At 43.5% G+C, this 26,549-nt stretch overlaps 5 protein-coding genes across 7 annotated transcripts in view; 3 read left to right on the top strand and 2 right to left on the bottom strand.

Annotated features, from left to right (window-relative positions):
• adss1 (adenylosuccinate synthase 1) overlaps window positions 1-20,122 on the top strand; it is a 108,605-nt gene extending 88,483 nt beyond the window's left edge. Inside the window, exon 14 of the transcript XR_014596360.1 lies at window positions 20,113-20,122. The gene's annotated coding sequence lies outside the window, so the exon portion shown is untranslated. The remainder of the gene's footprint in view (window positions 1-20,112) is intronic.
• pld4 (phospholipase D family member 4) lies at window positions 26-7,015 on the top strand. The gene is made up of 11 exons (XM_083998997.1): window positions 26-98; window positions 262-335; window positions 434-594; window positions 1,540-1,723; window positions 3,652-3,772; window positions 3,880-4,007; window positions 4,090-4,290; window positions 5,403-5,542; window positions 5,643-5,805; window positions 5,898-5,994; window positions 6,523-7,015. The coding sequence occupies exons 2-11, from the start codon at window positions 285-287 to the stop codon at window positions 6,723-6,725; spliced, it is 1,449 nt and encodes a 482-aa protein (XP_083855123.1). The 5' UTR covers window positions 26-98; window positions 262-284; the 3' UTR covers window positions 6,726-7,015.
• On the top strand, window positions 7,635-10,580 carry srp14 (signal recognition particle 14). Its single transcript, XM_083998047.1, has 5 exons — window positions 7,635-7,767; window positions 8,602-8,674; window positions 8,860-8,972; window positions 9,083-9,115; window positions 9,742-10,580. Exons 1-5 carry the CDS (start codon window positions 7,744-7,746, stop codon window positions 9,829-9,831), a joined length of 333 nt encoding a protein of 110 aa, XP_083854173.1. The 5' UTR covers window positions 7,635-7,743; the 3' UTR covers window positions 9,832-10,580.
• On the bottom strand, window positions 11,048-19,499 carry xgb (x globin; the record flags this gene model as incomplete). Its single annotated transcript, XM_083999012.1, has 5 exons — window positions 11,048-11,164; window positions 12,819-12,899; window positions 13,763-13,883; window positions 16,188-16,295; window positions 19,327-19,499. The coding sequence occupies 5 exons, from the start codon at window positions 19,497-19,499 to the stop codon at window positions 11,048-11,050; spliced, it is 600 nt and encodes a 199-aa protein (XP_083855138.1).
• Window positions 20,123-20,468: 346 nt separating the features above from the next.
• LOC311005305 (pleckstrin homology domain-containing family G member 3-like) overlaps window positions 20,469-26,549 on the bottom strand; it is a 38,427-nt gene continuing 32,346 nt past the window's right edge. For all 3 annotated transcript variants that reach the window (XM_083997675.1, XM_083997674.1, XM_083997673.1), the window contains exons 15-18: window positions 25,800-26,174; window positions 24,876-24,980; window positions 22,060-23,527; window positions 20,469-21,953 (exon numbers count right to left, since the gene is read on the bottom strand). In XM_083997675.1, coding sequence (XP_083853801.1) covers window positions 21,304-21,953; window positions 22,060-23,527; window positions 24,876-24,980; window positions 25,800-26,174 — 2,598 coding nt within the window. In that variant the 3' untranslated portion in view covers window positions 20,469-21,303. The remainder of the gene's footprint in view (window positions 21,954-22,059; window positions 23,528-24,875; window positions 24,981-25,799; window positions 26,175-26,549) is intronic.

The following is a 26,549-nucleotide window of genomic DNA, read 5'->3' as shown; positions in this document are numbered from 1 at the left end:
AGCTATCGCTTCAGCTCAGAGTCGGGTGAAAGCTGGAGGGGGATCACACTGTTTATTCTCAGCTCTTCTTAGTGAGGAACTATCTTCATCTTCTCTGTGTAAGTTGTTTTTGCCTCAAATACTCCCAAGAACAAAACTTGTTTGGAAACTTAAACCACTAAACATGCAGAGTCCTGTCATTAGTGTGGTCTGCATAGTCAGATTTCAAATGTGCTTATTTTCTGCCTAAGACAATAATTTCCTGCTTTTGATCTTTAACAGATGAGTGATGCTTGAGAGGAAACATGTCCTCTGCGTATAGTAGCCTTCATGACAGCTATGTTCCAAACAAAGGGGTAGGATATAACAAACATTCATCAAGCAGTTAATTATTTCATGTATTTTACCTCTCCTACTCTTACATTTGTTTTTCTACCAAACTCCTGGTTGTCAGAGGTCGACCAGCTGTGTGACATTAGCTGTGGTTTTGGGCTTGTTGACTGTCGTGGGGATTGTGCTCGCCATCGTTGTTCTGAAGAGGCCCCCGCCACCCAAAGATCATGAGACGCTCCCTGGAGACGTGGGTGAGGGTAGTAACTCTACAGACCAGTGCAGGTAATAATCCTCCCAGAGGTGGTTCAGTCAGTTGTCTGTCAACATGTTTGTGCAACAAAAGAGCCACCCTGGAGACTAACAATGAGAAAAGTCAACTCAGTTGTTACATGGTACAGTAGTGAGTCTAGTGACAGATGTATACCATACCATACAATATCAACTTTAAGCACTTGGACCAAAAAACCCAGTGGACCAAAGTGCTGGTATGTATGGGCTCCAATAAAAAGTTTATCAGTGAACTGTCACTGATGAAGTGATCTGGTTGAACTCACTGACAGGTATGAATATAGAGACTATCTAAATACTTACACATTTTTTTTTGTGAATTACAATCGATAAACAAAGATGTTTAAGGTAGAATTGCCATGGCTATACCTAAAATATATCTTCAAATTCATCTTTTGTACAATCCCACTGTGCTTCCTAGACTTCTGTGGTCTTTCATTGTTTCTGTATGTTTGTCATCCATGCAGTGGTTCCTTTTTTAACCAAGCAAAATCTCCCCAATGGGAGACAAAAGAACTTTGACTTGTCTTTGATACAAACAACACGCCATAAAAACTAAAAATAGCATTAGCCTATTAAAAAGGTCATCAATAATAAATAAGATTACATTCAAAGAAAAAATGTTTTCCAGCAATAGATCCTCAAGATTTTTGTAAGCATTACTCACCATTTTACCACATGTATCTACTGAGGTTTGTCTGATCAGTGAGTTCAGTCAGAGTTTTGTTTATTTCCCTTTTTGCGTGGAGCCGTTGTGTAGATGATGATACACACACCGAGTCATGAGGTTCAGAGCAATTTGGAATTGAACCCACTAATCATACTGTATCCACATTAGACGCATCAAGTAAAAGATCAGTGTCTCTAAATTGCACCATAATTTTCTCCAGTTCACTTTCCACAGGATTCACACACATGTCTGTGTTTAACCCCCCTCAGCATGGTCCTGGTGGAGAGCATCCCCCTAGACATGAAATACAAAGACAACGTGACCATCGGGATCCCTCTGGAACAGGTCTGGAAAGATCTCATTGCCATGGCAACAGACCAAGTGGATGTGTCCTCTTTTTACTGGACTTTAACGGGGGAAGACATCAATGTCAACTCGTCCTCTGACACACCTGTGAGTACTGCACACACTCTAAAAAGTAATACTGCATGTTACTTAATTCATTTAGTGTAAACATTTTTACACTTAAAAATACTGAGTTGATTTGAAAAATCTCAAATCGGTTAAAGGTCCAGTGTGTAATATTTGTCAAGGTTTATTGGCAAAATCTAAATATACTACCAATGAATATATTAGCTATATATATTTGTATAAGTGTATAATCGCTATAAAATAAAATCTGTTTGGTTTTCATAGCCTTATAATTCTTCTTTTATATATAGGCTACATATAGCAAGGGTCTTGCTTAGAGAGTGTCGCCATCTTGTGCCGCCATGTTTGTACGTAATGGAAAATCCAGCCAACCAGAGAGCACGTTTCAAGAGTTTCACTCAAAATAAACTAATAATCTAGTAAATAAACAATAGAATTATTTAATAGATAAATAATAGAATCTGAATGCTAGATGTCACTGTTTTCCCCTCATTTTACGCACTGGACCTTTAAAAGAAAACATTTATGGCCGAAATGCAAAACCTCCTATCTGCAAAAATTACTTTTTTGAAACTAAAAAAAACTACCTAGGTTTTTACCTAGCAATAGTTAGGCTAATAAACACGATAATTACAGAATAATGCTTATTTAGTATATGCTCAATTATGCAAATTATGACATTATGACATTCTACAGTGCTGTAGCATTATTTCCTCAGATTTTCGATAAACTCAAGGGTGTAACCACCTTATTCTTAAAGTATGTGATATACATTCTCCTTTTAAGAACCCCAGCTGTTAACGCATCCGTCTCTTGTTATTTCTGATTTATCTTCCATTTAATTCTACAGTTTAATTTATTTGTTAGGGAAAACTGTGTGTGTGACCACCCCCCTCCCAGCTGTGTGTTGGTACACCCATGCAGTGAATGTGTATTATAGAAGAGAAACACACATTTCAGGACCACTGACTACTGTCATGTGCTCTAATTTTCAACCCCTTAGGCTCAATACAATGCTGTCAAGTATTTGCCCCCTCCCTGATTTCCTACTTCTTGCATATTTGTCACTCTTGTTTAAATGATGATTTTTTATTCATTTGACAGGCACAAGTACATACAATGAGAAACAAGGACTTTTTCCTTTTTCAAAAACAACAACCACTTATTCCCTAACCCTTACTTTTTCACTGCACTTTATTTAATGGAGACGGAACAATACAGTACCTGATGTTCTCAGCTGTAAACGATAGGCTAAATATAATCATAGAAGGCTGAAAACCACAGAACATTTTTGTCCTGATGGTCAAGTATGTGGTATCCTCCTAATGGGTCTAAGAAGAATACAAACAAGGTCTAATTATAATTTTATAATATAATTTTGGGTCTTTTTATATATATATATATATATATATTTTTTTTTTTTTTTTTTTTTTGTACATACAATGAGAAACAAGGACTTTGTCCTTTTTCAAAGACAGCAACAACCACTTAGCCTATTCCCTAACCCTTACTTTTTCTCTGCACTTTATTTAATGGAGATGGAACAATACTGGATGTTCTCAGCTGCAATACCATGTCTTTTTTTTTTCTTTTTTGTTACAAAATAAACGTCGTGAATGGTATGTATGTGTTTGTGCGTGAGTGTGTGTGCGTATGTGCAGGATGTTTGGATGATTGCTTAAATGAAGCAAAAGTAAAGAGTTTCAGCTGATGGGGGCCAGTTTTAAAGTGAGAGTGAAGATACAGATATCATATGAAACCAGGAGACACGGGGAATCTTCTGGTCCTACCAACCATACTATAAACCAATACGAAGAGCTCACAAAACATGAAAGCTTTCCTGTAAAATGTTTTTCCCACAGAAAATTACATTTTTCCCACAGATCTGCGCATAGCCTACCAGCAGCAACATTATTTATGTGCTTTAACACTCAGTGTGTCTCTGGCAGGGAAGAGAGATCCTGGGCGAGCTCGGGGAGTTACCCTCCAGGAACGTCTCTGTCCGAGTGGTGACCAGCGTTCCCACCGTGAGGACCAACTCCACAGATTTAAAGTTTCTGAAACAGAAAGGTCCTGAGCTCATCCTGTTGGTTCTGATTGCTCTAGTCTACAGTCATCACATCAGGTTTCGATTTGCAATGAATTCTGTTCTTAATGTTTTCTCCTTGTGTCTGTAGGAGCCCATGTGAGGGAGGTGAACTTCGGGCGCCTGACCAAAGGAGTCCTCCACACTAAGTTCTGGATCGTTGACAGAAAACATGTGTTCATTGGAAGCGCCAACATGGACTGGAGAGCTCTCACACAGGTCAGACAGAACACGGTCCAGTCGTAGGTGCAGGTTCTCAACCCTACAGCAACATCCTGACATGTTACTGTTGACTATGTAGGTGAAGGAGCTGGGAGTGGTCATCTACAACTGCTCCAGGCTGGCAAAGGACCTGCACAAGATCTTCCAGTCCTACTGGGCCATGGGAGCGTCCAACAGCTCCCTGCCTGAGCCCTGGCCTGCAAAGTATGAAACTGACATCAACAAAGACCGCCCCCTGCTGGTGGAAGCTGACAATGTCTCCAGCAGTATTTACCTCTCGGTGAGTTTCACTTCCTCTTTACAGAGTGGATGATTTACAGAGAAGTGAATGTGAATGTTAACTTCAAAGCCAAGCATCATAAATCATGTTTTATGGATGCAATGGTTTTTTCCCCATCAATTAAATATGTATTTAATGTATTGTTAACACATACAATCACAATATTCTAAACCATACAATTGGAATTGTCAGTTTTCTTTTCTTTTTAATGTTTACCTCATAAATATACACATGTTCATCCACATACGTAGCTATATATATCAGCATAAAAGTAAAAAACAAAATAAAACAAAAAAAATGTGTGCCTCCTCAAACGAAGCACACAGAGACACATGAACAAAAATCTTCTCAGACAGAGTATATAATGCAGTATATGTATAATAAATATATACACATCTTATGTATATACACAGTCTTCCAGTTCTATTCAAAATCCAAAGCCCATCATAGTCTTCCCATAATTAAACACAAGTTAAAGCAGAAGTAAGCGATCCGGTCGTTTTCGCTAATGCTGCGTTCGAGGCAGGCTTTTGAAATCGTAAATTACAGCTTCAAGTCACAACTTACGACTTTGTAGCGTTCCAGGCAACCCACTCGTGTTTTTCCGACCTGTTTTACCTGTGAAAGTCACTATAACGGCCACTCGTAACTTCCGACCCGTGAACTCGTACCAGATCAAACTGATACAACTTCACAGGACGGAAAAACACGAGTCTACAAGTTTCCTTGAACGCACCATAACAGTCCTCGTCCCTACGTCGCCACATTCACGGCGTCCCTTGGCTGCACACACAGCCCTGCATGCCGTTCTCTCTCCTCATTGGATAAAAACTGTAGGATACGATAAATGTTTTCTCCTCGGCTCAGAGTAGAGCAGAGGGACTGGGAGACCCGTGTTTCGGTCCAAACACTCTATGTAAGTGATTGCTGTCGGAAGATATAACTATTTAAGACTTATATTAACACAAATATATCACTTACTTCTGCTTTAATCTTGTTGCAAGGTACTTAAGGTAGTTCAGTCCTCCTCTTCATCATCTGATAAATCTATATTTCTGACAGTTTTTGTTTTTTTAATAGTCATTTTCCATATTATCTCTTCCCCACCCAAGGCCTCTCCACCATCATTCTGTCCTCCGTCCAGGACTCAGGACCTGGAGGCCATTCTCTCCAGCATCTCAGAGGCTGAACACTTCCTTGATGTAGCTGTCATGGAGTACTTCCCCAGCACACGCTTTGAAAGGCCCATGAGGTAAACCTGACTCACAGAGGAAGCTGTTTAGTTTCCATCAACAGTGCAGCTCTGTGTCTTGACTTCCTCTATCTCTCTGGATGCTGTAATAATCACACAGATACTGGCCGCTGATTGACGATGCCATCAGGGTGGCCGCATTCGAGAGGAAGGTCAACATCCGGATGCTGATCAGCTGTGGACGGGACTCTGATCCGGCCATGCTGCCTTTCCTTCAGTCTCTTGCCTCATTCAACAGCCCAGGCCACATCAACATTGAAATAGTAAGACGCCACATGGGTTCAATTTCATGTCATGTCTCCTTGAGATAAACACAACTTCCTGTCTTACTTTTTAAATGTCATTCTCTTCCCAGAAACTGTACATCGTGCCTGTGGGGAACCATTCTAATATTCCCTACTCCAGAGTCAACCACAATAAATACATGGTGACAGATAAATTAGCCTACATTGGTGAGTGACGTGTTTTTCATTTCTGCACATTTGTTGTTGCATTTAAACTCAGTTAAAGGGATAGTTCAACATTTTGGCATAATCCCTATAGTTTTAGGAGTAGGTTTGTTACTTTTATTTGTCGGTGCAAGCTATTTTTAGAATGGCGGAGCAGAGCCGCAAGCTGCTCAGAGCTATGCTACAGAGGCTATTGGAATTTCTTAGTTTCCCTCATCAAATACACAATCCAACAACTCGAAAACACTCTTGTGGACAAGTTGTGACCTGCACATTCACCACGCTACGAGATAATAACCGAATGTTACGAGACAGAGATGTTTTCAAGGCAAATGGAGAGACTGCTTGCCGAAAAACTGCGACCGACGGGAACGCACATGAGCGGTTTCGCAAGAATTTACCTCGAAAGCTATATGGATTATGGCAATGGGCCAATTTGCCAAAATGTTGAACTGTCCCTTTAAGCTTCCCTTCATTTGTTGCATGTGAATGAGTTAATCATTGACTTGATAACGTTGTGTTGTCACCAAGGTACCTCCAACTGGTCAGGGGACTACTTTGTGACCACAGCTGGAGTGGGTCTGGTGATTTCCCAGCATGCTCCTCACCCTGTGTGGAAGACCAAGGCCCTGCAGAGTCAGCTCAGGCAGGTTTTCAACAGAGACTGGGACTCTGAGTTTGCCGTGAACCTTGCTGACCTGGGGCACCACCCAGACTGTTCACTGTCAACATGACAGAAACATGTATTTTAAGGTTGTATTAGTGATGTTGTTGTAATAAATCTTGTTTTAATATTATCTTTATTATATGATCTCTCACTCTCTGATTAACTTAAGTGAGCTAATACACTTGTAAATGAAAATAAGGTTAATTGATGTAGGTAACACTGACTTAAATGTATTGGTGACCCTTGTATTGACTGATTGTTGGATGTGTTATTACTGATACTGTATAATTGCTAAATCTGTGTTGTTAATATACTTTATAATTATTAAACATGTGTAAACCTCAGTCAGATAAAGTATTGTTTGAGTCCAGACTCAGTTGTTTGTAGAGACTACAGGACGAAGGAGTGTGTCCTTCACTTGTGATTGTGGCAGCTGCATCAGTAGCTGCCATCAGAAGAAGGTTTTTCGTATTGAAAATACTTTCCAAACATCTAATTAGACCCTTCTATTTGACCTCCACCATATATGAAAGATGGTAGCCTACATGAAAAATTGTGCATTTTGTCTAGCTCAAATCTCCTCCTGTTAAATCACAATGCCACATCACCACCCTTTTCCCAGCACACTGTGAGATTAATGTGTTTGTTGTTTTTGTTTCGGGGGTTTTGACACCACCATATACTCTCTCACACTTCTATTTACTTACATTGGCTGTAACCAATCAGAATGCCCAGGGAACTAAATCACAAGCTGTTAAGATATCCTGGCTGCAACTTCAACATTTGATCAACTAAATGATCCTACTTTTTATTGAAACAACTTAAATAAACTGACCTTGACATGATGTCCCGAACAAACACAAAGCCATGTGTTAAAACGGCAGATGTGTTCTCCTTTTTGCTGCTGCACAAACATCAGCAGTATCAGTGTGTGTCGGTGCTCCTCCCGGGCAGCAGGGGGCGCTCCGCTCCGCCGCAGCCTCCCGCTGAGGCAGGGCGGAGCTCCGCTTGTGTAGTACGCTACGTGTGCTTCAGACTTCCACAGCTAGCTAGCTTGCTGCTACGGCTAAACTGAAGACAGAAACATGGTGCTGCTGGAAAACGACTCGGTAAGAACAGAAAAGACTTTGTAAATAACTGAGGCTGCTGTCGTGACCGGTTACAACCGAGAGAAAGACACTGTCCTGTCCAGCGGTCCCGCAGAAAGCCAGGTGGCTAACACCCTCAGCGGTAGAGCAGCTAGTCGGCAGACTGATTCATTAGCCAGTCTGCTAACGCTAGGTTGGAGCTAACACTGGTTTAGTGTTGGTAATGTGGTTCAGTTTAGTTATTGAGCTGTCTAATATACTGACAGTCAGTAGTCCCGTAGAAAATGACCGGCTGTGTTATTTAACATTACAATTGCGGTTTTATTATGGGGCACAAATCTAGTTAGCGTTGAACAAACTTTGTAAATTAGCACCTAGCATCGTAACACACTGCTGTAAAGACAGCTGTACTTGAAACAGAATAACTGACATTTTATATTATTGTCATTAAATTGTGTGATATTATGAAGGAGTTATTTAAATGTTCTTAAATACTAAAATGTGTGTGGTTTAGTAGGTAATTTAACGATACACTTCCTTAAAGCTAAAGCAGGCGAATATCCCATAATTCCCCAGCCACCACCTAAATGAACCGGTTTCAACGACAACACAACTGTACGTTTTAGCCTTCAAGGCTAAAGGTGTTGTCTATGACAGGATTTCACCAAATTGTGCCCAGTTAACATGAAACAGTTGTGACTCTGGATTGAACTGGTTCAGATATTTCTTACTCTTGTTGTCAGATCAACAGCTGCACAGATCAGATCGGGTCATGGCCCAGCTGTGTTTGTGCTGCTGAAATGTAATGAGTCATGACTGAAACAAGAAGATGAGCCTTTTTCTTTTGTTCCCCAGTTCCTCACAGAGCTCACACGGCTTTTCCAGAAGTGCAGGACATCTGGCAGTGTTGTCATCACACTAAAGAAATGTAAGTGGACCCCTACTGAGAATTATCAGTTATTATTCATGATACATTAGGAAAGAAATCATTTGAGTTTCTGGTGTGTGTGTGTGTGTGTGTGTGTGTGTGTGTGTGTGTGTGTGTGTGTGTGTGTGTGTGTGTGTGTGTGTGTGTGTGTGTGTGTGTGTGTGTGTGTGTGTGTGTGTTTTCAGATGATGGCAGGACCAAGCCCGTTCCCAGAAAGGGCAGCTCAGAGTCATTTGAACCTGCAGACAACAAATGTCTCATCAGAGCGTCTGATGGCAAGAGGAAAATTAGCACAGTGGTGAGTTAACAGGGTTTCCTCATGGTTGGATTTGATGAATTCAACTTTATTTTGGTCTTAATGTTTTATACGAGCTGTTGATGCTAAATTTTCCTTTCTTGCCATTTCAGGTCAGCACCAAAGAAGTAATCAAGTTTCAAATGGTGGGTTGAGCTAGTTAAATGTGGTAGTTATCCAGGGTTAAAGGGATAATTTAACATTTTGGCAAATTGGCCCATTGCCATAATCGCTATAGTCTTAGCAGTAGGTTCGATACCTTTAATTGTCGGTGCAAGCTATTTTTAGAACAGCGGAGCAGAGCCACGAGCTGCTCAGAGCTACGCTACGGAGACTAATAGAATTTCTTGGTTTCCCTCATCAAATACACAATCCAACAACTCCAAAACACTCTTATGGACAAGTTATGACCTGCACATTCACCACACTATGAGATAATAAGGGAACGTTACGAGACTGAGTTGTTTTCGTGGTAAATTCATGCAAAACCACTGATACGTGTTCCCGTCGGGGCAGTTTTTCGGCCAGCAGTCTCTGCATTTGCCTCGAAAACAACTCTGTCTCTGTCTGATTGAAGGTGACGAACCTACTCCTAAAACTATAGGGATTATGGCATTGGGCCATTTTGCCAAAATGTAAAACTATCCCTTTAAACATTCTCTTGATCAGGTCTCCTTGATGTTATTAAATAGTTGTTGGAAATGATCCTTTGTTCCATGATTGCCTGTGATGAATGAGTCGTTGTGACTGAATGATACATTTCTCTTCACAGGCGTATTCCAACCTCCTCAGAGCTCACATGGATGGACTTAAGAAGAAGGATAAGAAAAGCAAAAGCAAGAAAACCAAAGCCACTCAATGAGCAACAGACTCTTTCACATATCCATGGTTACGTAAAACTGGCCTGTACGATCAGTGGGGGGAAACGGGAAAGGCCTCTGCTAAGGTTATTGCCCCACCCACACTTTCTACCCATTCACCCGAGGCCACAGAATCACTGTTCATCCACCCGGTGACTGCTTCGATATAATGCCATTGTTTGCATGGTAACATCTCATCCTTGGCTGTTCAGTGCCACCGGTGATCTGAATGTTTGAGGTGGATTTCCTTCAAACTCGTACAACACGAAGCAGGCCAACTGGCTCCTGCTTCTGAAACCAGGTCATCAACAGCCGCGTCGCCTCTGGAGCCAGAAACCCAGATGCCCAATGATTAACTGCCTTTCATCTTATTTAATTGTTAGAGTAAGTCCCTATTTATGTTTCATTAACGGCTAACCTCTGAGCTGTGGTAGCATGTTTCAATTGGACCGTTTCAAAAATGTTAAATTTTCCAGGAATTTGATTTTTCTTTCTTTTAGATATGCTTTGAAATTTCAGCATGTTGCTCAGAAATGCAGAGCTAAATATGATCAGGTTTTCTTTTTAATGAGTTTAACTGCATTTGACTGAGCTTGATATTGGAGACGAAATTGTGTTTTATGTTGTTTAACTTTTTGAAGTACATTAAATTCTTGTGCCCTATATTTTGAACCAACGCACCCATGGCGAGCTGTCAAACTGGAACATCCTGAATTGTAAAAAGAAAAACGCCAATAAAATGTGCAGTATAGCTCCAGATAATGTGGTTAATTCATATATGGATTCTCTGAATGATATCATGATGAAGTAAAATAGTACAAAAGACAAGAAATTACAGATTTACTTAAATTTTTAATATCTTTTCTGAGTTCTGAATACAGAGACAAAGTATTGGCTGTATTTCTAATTATGTACATTTCTGTTTATCACAACTACAAGGCGAGTGTAGCCACAGCCAGTACACTGTCCGTCACTTTGTGTTTATGTCTTGTTCTCTAGCCCAGATCTCACAGAAGAGGACTGCAGCAGACTTTAAGTTCAGAGATAAAGTGCTTTGTTACAAGTCAGCGTGTGAGTTGTTTTTGTCCATTCTTGTTAAACTAGCAAACAGTGACCGATAGACATGAGCCATGTAGAAAACGAGACAGTAGATACACTATATACACACACACACATCTGTGCTGCTCTGGTACAAACAGTCTGAGGTGTTGAAGCAGCTCATAGCGCCGTGTTCCTCTCTGGTCTGTCCTTCGGGGAGAGTGTGAGGTGGCGTTGCCGGGCGCTCTCCTCCTGGTAGCCCTGCCTCATCAGAGTGGTCACGTACTGGAACATGGTCTGGATCACAATCAACACACAATGGACTGGGTTATAGGGTGAAGCACAATCACTCTTACTGGTGAAAACATGAATTTTATGAAATATTATATTCTTTATGCCTAGTTAAGTTAAAGTAAAAGATAACTTCACACTGATATATTGTAGACCGTATCAGCCTGCCTGTGTGTGTGATCAGCCTAAAAACCTCGAGGGCATGGAGTGGGTGTTTGTCATTGTTCAGGATGGAGTTCATTTTTCTAAGCATCTTCACCTGAGCCACCTGCTCCACACTGTCCAAAGGGATAACAGTGGTGGAGCTCACCTTTTTAATCAACATGCAACACTGCTGTAAGGGGCTGCTGCACCACCGGTACCATCAGGTGTCTTAGGAAAATGCGTGATAGCACAAGCTGGGTCATGGGTGTCCACAACCACAACCCATACAACAGGTAGATGACACAGGGAGACACAGGGTGGGACCTAACTATGTGAGGTTGGATAGAAAATCTGGAGGGATCTGATATGGAATTGGACTCGGAAAGTGCTGTGAAAATAAGACATTTAGGATGAACACATAATTGACCCTTTGTTGCAAAAAAGAAAATCAGCTAACAGATTTTCTTACAGCAGTGGAACGAGTGAAACCAAAATCTTCTAAAATTAGGATGATTAATATTAACATTTAGAATTCATATTTATTTTAGGCTATACGATTTCTCTGGTTATCTTAAAACTGGACACAGTAAAGAATGATCCTCACTTTTGTTAACCTGTCCTTTTCACTGCATTTTACTGAGATATAAAAAGTTATGGATGATACAGAAAGACTTGAGCTGCTGTTCATATAAAACATTTAAATTGGTTATTTACTTGAAATCCTATAGATGATAAACATTAATCTTGTAGCAGCTCTTATTTAACGGAAGACAATCCACATAGATACATTAATATTATTTGATAGTGAATAGCAGCATGGTTAATAATGAACCTGGTGTTTTCCCTTTTCTTCTTGTTAAGTGTGGCATCATGATGCTGAAACAAAATGAAGACTGATTCAACCACTAGAGAGCAGTAGAGCTCATCACCTGAAGCAGATGATCAAAGATGTACAGACCTTCAAATTAAATGTTATAATTTTCATACATCTCAATCCCTAAAAACAACATGCTTTCTATAAAGTGTTGTACATACTTACATGCCAGTATGTAGTCTACTTCATACGTTTTGCTAGAACTAATTAATAACCTACACCCCTGAACTGTTGTGACACCAGTGTCACAAAGACTCTGCACTAGAGCCTGGTTCACTAATTAAAAAGGTGTGTATAAGTGTGTGTAGCAGCAGCTCTGATCCAGCGCCTCCGTATTAATAACACAAGGGGCTTCGTGGTGACGTGACGTGATGTGACAGAGCCACGGTCTATTTTCTCAATATGCTCATGTATGGTTCAGTGAGATGTACAGTTCCACATCAGTCAAGCTTGTGCAGCACTGCTTGTCTTCTTGACATGTTACATGGTGCATTAAAACAAAGATGTGCACAACTCTTGGCGCTGATTTGAGTCGGACACAAACCGTCGCCGCTGACACACCGGTTGCACACATCAAGCCTATTTTACCCAGAATGGATTGCTGCAGAGGTCTCTGATGAAGAGACGCAGGTCACAGCTCACCTTCCACGCCTCCTCCAGCTCGGCCGTCCACCTGTCCTTCAGGATGGGCTGCACGGCGCAGATGAACTCTGCTCCCACGTACTGGAAAATCAATGTGGGAGACATTTAAACCTCCCTCTTGTGTTAGGGTTGCTAGGTTTTTAATGCATAAAAGTACCACATTCATTTGTTTATTGCATCAAGGCCTTTAAACTTTGTCAAGAACCTATATTTAAACAAAATAAAACAAAAATGTTCTTTGGTTAAAATGATGACATTTGTGTTGTTAGGGGTCAGTTTCGACCCGGTTATAACAATAAGAACAATAATGAGAGGTAAAACTGAAATCATAAGTGCAAAACCAACCTTTTCATGGATAAGGAAGCCTAACAATGTAACCAAGAGATGAGAAACAAATGGAATAATAAATAACTGTTTTTAGATTATTCTATACTAGCTGATTTAAAACTCGGGTCAAAACCGACCACACAAGAGATGGTAGCAGAAAGCTGACAAGGGGTATACCTACTGACAAAAAAAGCACACCAAAAAATATTAAAACCAATATTTTCATGGATAGGAAGCCTAACAATGTAACCAAGAGATGAAAAACAAATTGGATGAAACAACCTTTTTAGTGTTTTCTACAGGTCGAAACTGACCCCAACACAAGAGACAGTAGCAGAAAGCTGACACAAGACGAAGGTTAATGACACTGTGCAGTGGTAACTAGGCCAGTATCCATTGTGTGCGTGCATGTGCGTGTCACTCCATTTGCTGTTAGTATTTGGTTGTGTTTTCATTTTTCAGTTGTGGGAGTGGGTCAGCTCCATTCAGCTGCTGAGGTTTTAGGGGTCTCAGTATAATGGTGAGTGCTACTGTATCAGTGTAAATTAGAATATGTGTGTGCTCTACAAACAAAGCAGCGTGACAAAAACAGACTACGGCGATCATCAGGGTCTTACACTGTAGTACTTAGGTGGGGCGTTGTAATGATAATGGCTTTTCCCCAGCTCCAGAGCCAGAGCCTCCAGTCGGTCCAGCTGGTCCAGCCTGGCCACGCTTTTCTCGATGAAAGACATCACCCTGAAAGAGACAGGCTTTTCAAACAGAGCGATCAGGCCTGATGGATGGATACATTAGCAGTTGTTGTAGCTCCACTATAGATAAGTCTGACACTCCTGCGTTGAAAAGGCTGCATGGTGACATTTACAGTTTCACAAACTCAAATGGCAAGAAAAAAAAAACTGAATTGATTGCATATCTATCAATCTGGTGCTCACTTGCAAAACCGGCTCACACACACACATGAAAACACTTTTCCCCCTGCACGCCGCAGGATCAATTTCCTTTGTTGCTTTCCAGGTGTGTCTGCCTCCACTGCAGAGTGTGAGTGTGTGCGACGTGACAGTTTTGAAGATGAATAATGGAAACAAAGGGGTTCGAGTTGGTTCGGCTCTCTCTTCTCTGTGTCTCTCTGTGTCTCGCTGCCTCCGTGGACATTTGTACTAATGTCCCTGAGTGCGGCTGAAGGGCCATTTGGCCTTATCACCGGGTTTGAGAGCAGCCGGTTCACGCTGGAACGTGTAATATGTTTTGTCAGCGTGTTCCTGCTGCAACGCCGCGCTGGCCTCTGTACCTCCAGGTCCTCAGGCAGTTAATGGTCCGCTTTGTCCGCGGCAGAGCGGTAAGTACGGCTGTAATGATATGACCACATAAGGTGTCTGCTTGAACCGTCTTATGATACTGAACCACATCCTGTGCCACATTTATCATATTGTTGTTCCACTTAGATCAGAGTCTTCAATAAGAAAAATACATTAACTGAGAATTAATTGATCCTGCTGCTGACACATGTTTTTCTCCTCTATCCATGCAGGGTCACAGGGAGGCTGACTTAAAGCAGAAGTAAGCGGAATGTTTGTGTTAATATAAGTCTTAAATAGTTATATCTTCCGACAGCAATCACTTATATAGAGTGTTTGGTCTGAAACACGGGTCTGTCAGTCACTCTGCTCTGCTGTAAGCCGAGGAGAAAACCTTCCTTGTATCCTACAACCTTTATCCAATGAGGAGAAAGAACAGCATAAAGGGGCGGTCCTCTCTGTTTGTGCAGCCAAGGGATGCGCATGCATGTGGTGACGTAGGGACGAGGGCGGGGACTGCTAACTCCATCGGCTGACAGGAAGTTAGCCAAAACGACCAGATCGCTTACTTCTGCTTTAAAGAGACAACACACACTCACATGCAATTTAGAGTCACTGATCAGCCTTGTGTGCATGTTTTTGGACTGTGGGAGGAGGCCGGAGGACATGGAGAGCACCATGCAGGCAGAGGGAGAACATGCAGCCTTCCTGCTGAGAGGTGAAGGTGCCAACAGCCCCATCTCTGTGCCGCCTGTTAGTCAGACGCTGCTTTATATTTTGTCCCACAGTTGTCCAAGAACTAGTAAAAGCATGTCCTAATTTCTCTTCAGTCAGCACCTTGTGCACTGTCCTGCTGCAATAAATAGGCAGCTCATTCATGCAGTGATCCACAAATATAATTACAACCCAGGGGGTACCTGGGAAATCTGTAGAGTGGCTGTGCTAATTTGAAAAGACAGAAATAATGTGAAGACAGACAGTCACCTTTACCTGAGCTAGCACAAGATTTAGCATCAACGATTTGTTCTCGTATGAGTTCATAGCCTAAAACAAACACATCTGGATCAGGACGGATAGTGGCCATGAAGGAGACCTGGCGCTGTAGAGCAGTGGTTCTCAAAGTGGGGTCTGGGGACCCCCAGGGGTCCTTGAGAGGGTTCAATGGGGTCCCCAACTTTTTCTCAAATATTAACCACATTTTTTTCCCAATATGACTTTTTTTTTTTTTTCAAACATTCATGCCATTGGCAGTAATTTGAATGTACACTGACTAAAAAAAGTAACGTTATTCAGTCTCAGAACAAATATTTGTGTTTCAAAATGTTGTCCAATGGGGGGTCCATGGTCTAATTTGTGTCAGTTTAGGTGTCCTTGATGTAAAAAGTTCGAGAACCACAGCTGTAGAGGTTCATTGTATTAATCCGCAGCTGAAAGTAGTCCTGATGATTATATGCACAATAGTTGGAGTGAAGTCTGGTAAAAAAAAGAGCTGTTCTGTCAATCAGTGCTTTGACAAGTCATTGATTATTGGGACTTTGACTTCGCTGTGTTCTGTTTGTTTTTTGTTTTTTTACATTATTTGTGACTGTTACACTTTGACCTTTTGGTGTAAAGCGGACCAGAGGCTGTGGATATTGATGTGTACCATGCTGTATGCTGTATAATGCATCCATTGACTGATTTTACAGCGGTGCTGATGTGGTGATGATGATGATGATGATGAGGCACTGAGCCGCTGACTGACCGTAAACCGTGCGCCCTGAGCTCCCGGCTGGTCCTCAACCTCTCCAGGTCCTCCACATCTCGGAACAGGAAGAAGACATCCTTGCACTCGGGATGGGTCTCAAACAACCTGTTACCAAGACAACAACAGCACAGAGCAAGCCATCCGTGAGCCACTGTGAAGGAGCGGCCTGTCATATCCAGTCCCACACCAAAACAAAACCTCCCCCCTGAGTTTCCCCAACTAAAGATGACATAACCCCCAGAGTTTCAGCGTGGCCACTCAAACAACTGTCACCCTGCGCTCACACAGCCGAGTCTGAATATGCAAATCTCAGCTCATTAACACTGCGATTAGATGCTTCTCTTTCATCCTGTAGCCCCTCTCTCGCACTTTGAATAGAGATCTGATTGTGCCTTTCTGATCTTGTTCTGATTCTTCTTATCATCACTGTCCTCCACTTTGGTTCTTTTACGCCCAACAGCTGCAATCAGTAACAGCCCATGCTGGATGCAGGGACAGTGAGGCGATCCATACCCTCATTTCCACCCACAGCTGTGAAGAGCCACCCTGCCCTGTCGGAGCCGGGGCAGAGTCTCCGTTTAAAACGGAGCCGTCGCCTCTGCTCGAGTTTTCCTTTTCTGATTTAACCTCAATCAATTTCCTTAAGCAGAGAGTTTAAGCATGCTGCCATCCAATCAAACAGCCTCCCAGTCTCCAGCTGAGATACTGGTGATTAGTCATGCTACCAGAATACACAGCTATACCTCCCCTGGATGCGAGCTGTGTTGTGCTCAGGCTGAGATGCAAGGCTGCACGGCTGATGATCGGCATCACAGCTTTTAATGTGAAAATATGAGCTGTTAGAGCTGAGAGCAGCTGTTACACTCCTTGTTCCTGTGTGAAATACTGGACCTGATGTAGACTGTACAAACAGAATGTGGGATTTTGGGGGGGTATTTTTCTTAAAAACTGAAATATAACATTATTAGTATCATTCCTTTAATTAATACTTCATGAAACACCTTGAACCCTCAGGTTTTGCACACTGGCTTTGTGATATTCTGCCAGTCCTCTCTGCAGATCCTCTTGGGTGTGTCCATTTTCTAGTTTTTCCACAGATCAGCATTAATAATTAATGATTTCAACAGATGTGGGTGTGGCAGTTAAAAGAAGCTTATTATTATTATTATTATTATTTCCCCCTCATGGTCTGTAGTGGTTTCAACCCAGAGCCAAATCTTTATGAATAAATGCATTAGATCTCTATAACATGTGGAGCCCATGGTGAGAGAGACAGATGGATGAATAGAGGTGTTGGAAGAGGTGTTAGAGAAGAATGTCTGTCTAATGGCTGCTGTGAAAAAACATCAGTAGCTCCGTGCCCTTTGACAAGAAGATGATAACACAGAGGTCTATTGAAATGCAACACACTGACATGACCGACAAGATCTGGCCTAAGACACAAAGTGATTCTGTCTGACATGCATTCCACATATGTCTGCTGTATGATATAGGCTACTGTATGTTTCACATGACAGCCTGTTCTGTGTAGCACCACAGCCAAAGCTCATTGGTTATAAGGATTTTTCTTTTTTTTTTACTATAACACATCTGGTAGTTGTTTGAGTCACACATAGACAAACATTCGAGGTCTATTTATTCAAAAGGATTCTTCTCAAGTTATGCTTGACTGAATTACATACAACACTACACTGTTTACACCCTTGTGTAATTGTGTCTCTCTTTTCTTTTTTGGATGATGCCAGAGAAGCTGTGACAGGACTTATCAGGAGCGAAATGGCTGTGAAATTTGCTTTCTCACTATTCATACCCCCCGCTCACCGGCATCATTGATGGGGGGAAAAGGGGGGGAAATTGGCTCCTTTTTTCCCTACATCTCTACCACTGTCAACGCAGCAGCAAACATGTAGGAAGCTGGTTATTTTGCTCCATTGTGTGCACCTCTTGTCAACATGGGCGCACATGCAAGCATGCATAACATAAGCAGACAATGTAGCACCCCTATATAGCTCGAGTGGAATTTTAATTGGCGCTGTTCAGAGGATGTATCTGGCACTCGTGAATGGAGTCTTTGGAGTGTCTTATTCTACATAGATTTGACAAGCCTATCGCCAAAGAATAACACACACAATGAAAAACAGGTGATTTCCGTACTGTCATAATTACTGCTCTGTCAGGGAATAGCTACAGGCCCTGACCGGCCGGGGGCCCCGGGGTGGCCCTGACCCACAAGAGGCCCTATATATTTCCAGGCTAACATGCTAAGGTCAACGCCTTCAACAGTTTGGGTCGTCCCTGGGGACACATGGCATCACTTGGGCTTAAAGCTACACGATTTCTAACTATCATCCACCATGTCCTTCTCACCACATTCTTCCATTTGTTTTATTTCCCAGCCAAAGGACCGAAGATGTTTACCCGGAGGCTGGTCATCATCATAATTGACAAAATGCATTTTCCCTGATGGCTAATGCCTTTAATTGTATACTAGGATGGCAGACCTGGAGCTGTGTGTTATTATGTAATGTTGTTAAGATGTGATATGAAGTGATAAGAGAGGAGGAGGGGTATTCTGCTCCGAGCTGTGAGGGGGGGAAAGCTGAGGGTCAGGAGGCGGTGCGGTCGGGGGGTGGCTGATCAGTTCCTGGTCTGGATGATAAGGTCAGGCAACATGTCACCGCCGCTAGTGGATCTACAACAAGACCTTCAGCAGACCACTTTGTCTCAGAGCCCAGCAGGTCAGAACACAGAGCAGAGGGTCCACTGAGCCACTGATGAGGTCAAACTGAAAAGTCAATAGTTCTGCTCCTTTGGCTGTTGTGTCTATGTTCAGAGTAGGAGACATTTAAACAACACAGCTGATACAGGACAGTTCTGTGTGCTGCTCAGAAGAACATTTGTCCTTGTTTCACTTGGATGCAAAATAATACACAATGTTGAGGTGATGTTACTTGCAGAGTTTTTAAATCTAACAAAAATGCACATCTCTGTTGACACTGTCACCTGATGATGGGATAGCCTTACACAATGGAAATATACTATGACCATAAGATGAGCAGTATCTCTTCATGAATATTTAGTAATGTGACATGCAGCCAACAGTGGAGAAGTACAGAGAAGGTTCGTGTAACCTCACCTGACGAACATTATAATTCCAACTTTAGCGATATCGTCCCGGATAACTTTCCAGGACTCCTTGATCATCTGGATCTGCTGCTCGCTGGGATGCGCGGCTGCTGCAGCAGCATCCTCTGGGTTCTTCTCTCCAAAGTCCGCTTTTGCCGCCAGACCTGATATTGCGCAGCCCATTCTTTAGAAAAAAAACTAACAAAAAAAAAAAAACTATTGACACGATGATATTTTTTTTGTTCCGATCCAGGAAGAGGAAAAAAAAGAGGTTTAGTTGATTTTAATGCCGGAGGAAATCTGAGATGCCTGGCATCTGGCTTCAGCGCACGACTCCAATTGCTCCTCCTAACTCCTCTCCTCTGGTGGGCTTCCCGACCCAGCATCAAGCCAGCAAACACACAGGCAGGATGGAAGCTCTGGTTATTGGTTTCAAAATAAAAACCCCTCTATAATGAAGTCATTGTGCAAGAAGCATAGGCTTTTATATTGAAGGGTTTCCTGCTTGACTACCGGTGCACGTCTGTGTGTTTTCTGTCTGACTTGACGGCTGCTTTCGAAGGCAAAGGTAATTTCAGTTTGGTTGATGAACAAAGGATGAGCTGTGCATTCATTTGATATAAAACACACTCAACACAAATTGACACAGACACACACATGCGCCCACGTGTGTAATAATATTGTCCCTTCTTGTTTACAGCCTGTTTCTGATTAAATCAACTCTATGATATTAAACTCAATATCTCTCTTATCTGTGCCGGCTGCAGACCTCTGGCCTCATACACCTGCCAACACACATATTTTCAACTTATCCCATTGATGAAACACGTTTTATTTTGTAGGAACAAATGCATTAATAGTTTCTTACTCAGATGTTTTAGTTCCACTGTTTGTCACTTTGTTTCTCCTTCGGTTGAGCGTCTCTTCTATTATCATTTGGGAAAAAAGAATCACATAAACAAGACACATTCCTTCCATGTTAAGTAGAGGACCCAGCACGGAGACGTGGGCTTTCCTTTAGCCTTGTTTTAGTTGATGTAAAAAAAAAATTGCCTTAGCTTAACATAAACATGGAAACAATAAATCAGTTGATGATGGAAGCCACAGTACTAATGGATACGAGAAGAATGAGGGGGTAAAGAGAGCACCATGGACACTTACCATTTCTGTTTTTATTGGAAATGTGGGAAACTTCAAGTATGAAACAATATATTTTCTGGAACTGAGAAGTAAAAAGTGTTGCTACTGTTCAGTATTTACATGAGGCCGATCTCTCCCAAATATACAGGTTCATAAATAATATTCAAGAAAATATACAACATGTTGAGGAAAAAAAATAAAGCTCCTGTGATAGAGAGTGAGAGAACAGTTTGAGACACAGCTTCAGTGAACATGGAAGCCGACGACTGCTGTGACCACATGCATTAAAACAGGACAACTGTTAAAAGGGAACTCTTTGGTGTGCGGTCGGAGACTCTGCTGACAGCAGAGCTCCCTCGTCAGTATTCATGTGGATAAAAGATCTGAGCTCCTCTTTGCTCCCTGGATCTCCAGCTGACAGTTCAAACAGTGCTATAGTGACTATAGCAACAACCACAGCAGTAGGTGGGACCAAACAGATGCATATAATATTTCATAAAGTAGGACCTAATTTTCAATTAATACAGGGGACTATATACAATTTTTACATTAACTTTGTATGGCACAGTGCAGACAAATACCCAATGTACAAATAATGCAATACACCTTTTTAAAGACAATGTGCTTTCCCACCATGAACCTAATTGATAATCAATAATATCCCTTTCATTTTAAACTTAGTAACAAAACAAATCACCACATGTCCCCTGTATTAAAACATTGTGCAGACAATAAATTGCATTCTTTTAGAGGAGAGAAGTGGGAAGGGGGGAGGACATCAGATAACTGGCAGATAATGTTTCCACGTCACAGCTCCTGATAATGGAAATATACATGATTCACATGTTTACGAGCTTGCGCTTAGGCTCTGGAACTTCTCCCGTAAACTTTTCACTAGATTACTTTCAGACATCTTTCCTGAAGTCACGGCAGCAGACTTCGCTGCACAGTCCAGGTCGTCCTGGGAGAGGACGTCCCCGTCTTGGTGCTTAGCTGCTGTGTGGCAGCTCCTCACAGGCTGCTGCAGGTTCTGCACCTCATGGAGCGGAAGAGACCCCAGCATGTGGTCCAAGGAGCTCCATCTGCACAGCAGGGGCTGGAGCCGGGGCCGGGGCTGGGGCCGGGACTGGGGCTGGGGCCAGTCCTCTACCGGAGGACACCACTCAGACTCTGTCCTTGGACAGTCTGTCAGAGCTTGGTCCAGGTCTGAGGAGCTATTGCACTTGTGAGAGCAGCCATCATACATGTTGGAGCAGCACTCTAACGTCTCCATGGTGCAGCTGTGGGGGACTTTGGCGTGGTGGGGGTCTGTGTACTTGGAGCGCAGCTCCTGCACGTCGGGCCAGTAGAAGCTCTCAGACTGAGGACTCTGGGGACAGGTGAGCGTGCTCTGGGAGCTGGCGCCAGAGCTGGGGGTCTGGACCGGGCTTGGAGAACGCACTTCATGGATGACCATCTCTTCACAAGCCAATAAGGGCAACCTCACGCTAGGTTTACCTGCATATACACACAGAACAGAAAAACACACAGAATGCTTTTCAGTTTCATCCAAACACGAGCTCAAGTGTGAGAGAGAGCGAGTCAGCAGCAGCTTCCTATTTACCCTTTTTCCTCAGCTGCGTCTTCTCCTCCTGAACAGTAGACATGTTCTTGGAGCCGTGTTGATGCGCCGCGTCTCGGTTCCTCTGCCAGACAGAGGGTCTGTTATTTTTGATGCGCTGGCTGTACTGACGAGCCAGCTGGAACACCTTGTTTTTCATCTTCCCCATGTCTTGCAGGATCTGGTCCTCGTCCACGCTGGTTCTGAAGCTGATGAGCTTAGGTAGCTGGTCGTGGTTGACGTGGTTCTTCTCTCGTGGCGCGGGAGTCGCGCTCGGCTCCGAGTCCCCCCCACCCCCGCATCCGCGACCCCCCCGTGCCGCTGGGGAGGCGGTGTGGGCCGATGAGATGGAGGAGCTATCTGAGGCCGTGCTCGTTTCAGACTGCTCTAAAACCTGAGGTGATTGTTTACTGGTTGGAACATCTGAGCCGCTGTCCTGCGTAGCTTCTAATCTTGACACGTTCACTTTCTCCTCCTGGCTCTCCTCCTCCTCCTCCTCCTCCTCCTCCACCTCCTCCACCTCCATGTCTTGCCAAACCTTCAGCATGTCCGCCGAGGGTCTGAACTCCTCTTCTGCGGTTTCGGAGACGCTCTGAGATCTAGTCTTTGCTTCCTCTTCTCTCCGCGGCTCCATTTTCTGCTGGGTTTCAGTGTTTCGACTCTTGTCTAACCCAGGGAGGTCGAACACGGACCAGGAGGTGGGCCGGTTCCGGGAGAGGCCTTTCCTGTGGACCGGGACCACCTGCTCCTCCTGAGGGCCGCTGCTCAGCTGTCGGCTCAGCTGCCTGACCAGACCTGCTGGGATGTAGGAGAGGCTTTCCCTGCGCTTGATGCTGAAGTTGATGTCGTGGTGCTCGGCGTGCTCGTAGTACCTCCTGATCTTGTGGATGAGGAGGCGGTCTTGTTTGGAGAGAGTGGACCTGCGCTCTCCCTCCATGAGAGCGTCCAGAACGGCCTTGTGCGCAGGCGCGGACAGGTTGACCTCCGGGGTCTCCTGAGGCTCCGGGGTGGAGCTGGACAACATTTCCGTCCGTTTCTCCAGGTCCATGCAGGCCGAGGGGCTTTTGAAGACGTCGTTGTCCACCGGGGGCGAGGGACAGGCCAGGGAACCCAGGTCCTCCGAGACCAGACTGCTCCGTCTGGACAGGCTGCTGATGAAGTGCTCGGCTATCGCGCCCGCCTGGTCCAGCACTGACGAAGGTAGGATGCTTTTACGGCCCAATGTGTCCTCCTCCTCCTCCGACAGCTCCCCGTTCGTCAAAACGCTGGTCTCCTCCACCTGGAGGCCGGAGGAATCGCTCCCCGCTTCCTCTTCGGTTTCTCGAGAGCTGTCCTGAGGTTCTGGGGTGTCAGCGTCTCGTCGGACAGGGGAGACGGGAGACTCGGGACACTGGGAGTACTGCACCTCCAGCCGATCGCTGGTCTTCGCTTGAGGGACACAGTCTAGAGGGCACAGCTCCTCCACATTGACCTGAAACATGACAGAGATAGTTGCAGAGTGGGATGTAATGAGTAAAAGACATAATAACGGCGAGCATTCTCCATTCCTCATTAGGTTAATGGACCTTTTCAAAGTCAAACATCTAAAGCATCCACATTTTATGATGCATGTTTTATCTTATGGGCCAAATTCCATCTTTATCACAGTGGAAAATACACTGCATGTCCAAAAAAAACTGCCTTTAGCTTTGATTACGACACGCATTCGCTGTGGCATCTTTTCAATAAGCTTCTGCAATGTCACAACATTTATTTCCGTCCAGAGATGCATTCATTTTTCAAAGATCCTCAATAGGATTAAGGTCTGGACTCTGTTGTCACATTGCACCACATTTCTTCCTTGAAGATGATGGTTCCCCACTATCCTTCCATCTTGTAATAATGCGTTGGACATTTCTTAACCCTATTTTAGTAGTCTCAGAAATCTCCTTAGATGTTTTTATTTGCTTGATGCCAATAATTTGACCCTTCTGAAACAGATTGACATCTTCTCCACAACCACAGGATGTATCTTCCAACATGGTTGTTGAAGAAATGAGAAGCAAACTGCATCAGTTAGGGTTAAATAAGTTGCTCCCAGCTGTAACATTATCATCCATGCAGAAATTATCCAATGGGAGGCTCTTACCTATTAGCTTAGTTAAATCCAAGTGGTGACTTTTTTTTTTGGGACGGGAAGTGTATCTAAGAGTGGAAAAACTGCAAAGACGCAGTGATTACACTGACACATTCTGGTCGGGAGAGCTAAACAGCGAGCATGGTGATGTCTGTAGCTGCTGCTAACGCCCCTTTGTCTACAATGTAAATTTGTTTGCAGGTGTACCAGTGGCTGCAGCTGCAGCTCAGAGCTGTGTGGTGGAGATAAGCTTAGGAAGAATAACAACCTATATGCTGTTCGGATGCACGAGCTGTTTGACAAAGTTACCGTGAGAATCAGGTGAGAACAGCACCTGGCCTCCGAATCAAATGTTGCCTTGCTCAGTGGGAGTGCAGACCCCAGGGCAGCAGTCTGTGTGTGTGTGTGTGTGTCATTTTAATTTAAACCAATACAAATATACAGCAGACACTAATATAGCTCCAGGCATGATTCAAATAGGGCCAGATACAAAATAACGACATCTGCAAATGCACTCAAGAGTGTCATCCAAAACACACAATGGTTATGAAAATATGCTCGGCGAGGAAACTAAGTGATACTAAAAGGTGTGAGGATAGATGGGAACGCTGAATACATTATCACATGTGACCTCAGAGACACGTTGTGGAAGTGGGGCTGAATGGACGTGTTGAAAACATGAAGCTGGGCTTCATTAACCAACCTGTGCAGTGAGAGCCTCGCTCACAGACACATCCACAGGTTTGTGTGTTTCTGCCTCCTCGCTCGGTGCGGTTTCCACCTCGGCCGTATCGCTGCTCTGATCGTCCTTTGAGGAGAAAAAGCCAAAGTTAAAGAGAGTGTAAATCCTCTGACGGAGGTCGGTGTGAAGCAGAAGAATCTGTCAACAAACATTTCTGAGACACTTCATGTGCATTCAGGTCGCCCACTACAACGGGTACAATGAAAGTCTTCCAATTGAATTGACATGTATTAATACATAATTCAGCAACAATACTGGTCGAACAATTAACTTAACAAAGACTTCCTAATTATGAAAATTCAGAGGGGAAATGTGATTAGAAAGTATGATTATCAAAGAGCAAAGCCCTTGCTATTATAATAATCATTTAATTAGATGGTTGCATTAACCTTTGAAGTAAAATAACATTTAACAGGACACATTGAAACCTGGGGTTCTAATGCAAATGCAGGCAGGGTTTCAACAGCATGAGCTTCAACATCAATCATGTCTGAAAAAACACAATTATGAGACGCAGCACACGATTACTGGAACCACACAGATGAGGGGAACAAACAGTCATGCACGGGGGGGCGGGCGGGGGGAGGTGACCTTTAACTCCGAAGCAGAAACATCCAATCCAAGCAGAGACATGCATCGGGCCTGACGCTTAAGTTGCAACCATACGTTCTTAGGTCACTGTTAGCAGGCTGGAAGGGGGACATGCACTTCCATATGAATTCGACCTCAGGCGTTCATCGTGCACGGCGCAAATGGCAGCAGGTGTTAGATGGTTGGTGTTTATGAAGTAAAAAAAAAAAACAAAGAGAGGGAGGAGAGTCGGCGTGGGAGAAAGAGTGGCGGAGAGGAGCGGTAAGCCGGTGGAATGGAGGAGGAAACCCTCACCGTTGTGGAGTGAGTAGAAAGCAAAGCCCTGGCTCTATAGTGCCAGCAGGAGATGGCTGCCAGCACTGAGCTGGCAAAGTCCGCTACCTGGTCGTCTCCCATCAGTATATCTTCCTTGTAACTCTCCTCCCCCTCCTCATCCTTTGCCTCCTCTGCCTTCTCCAGATCCAGCCCCCCCTGACTGGGCGAAAGGCCCGGTTTGGGGTCCCTGTCAGTAGGACTTAGCTGCTCCAGAGAGTTCCTTCTGGGAATCAGATCGTCCACACATGGCCTCTCAGCCCGGGGCTCGCTGAGACTGGAGGCCAGCGTACTGACACTAGTGGCTGGCTGAAGGGAGCACCTATCCCCCAGCAGTGCACCCTCACTGTCTGCATGCTGTAGCGTGAAGTCATAGACATGTGGTTTGTTATTGCAAGGCCAGTGCTAGAGCCATGTTTGTGATTACAAGGCTGCAAATGGGATGGAATCATCATAAAGCTGCTTTAGCTTTGGGTGAGATATGGTTTTTTAGTAATCCAGAGCGTAGTCTGAGTTTGCACTCTCTCAATTTTTTTGGCTGAAGTTCTTTTTTGCAATTAAAATAGAAAGTTTTTTACTGCTGAGTCAAAATTGGCTAAACCATATCTCACCACAGCACACTGACGTACACAAACTGCTTTGCTACAACAGAATGAAAAAAAAAAAGCTTATCAAGGTTTAAGAAAAGACAACATTTGAATTTCACACGCTTACCTTCAAAACAGCTGCATG

This window comes from Trachurus trachurus (genome assembly GCF_905171665.1).
Source record: "Trachurus trachurus genome assembly, chromosome: 22".
Taxonomy (NCBI): Eukaryota; Metazoa; Chordata; class Actinopteri; order Carangiformes; family Carangidae; genus Trachurus; species Trachurus trachurus.
The sequence above is the reverse complement of the archived record's forward strand: the minus strand, read 5'-3'. Positions and strand labels throughout refer to the sequence as shown.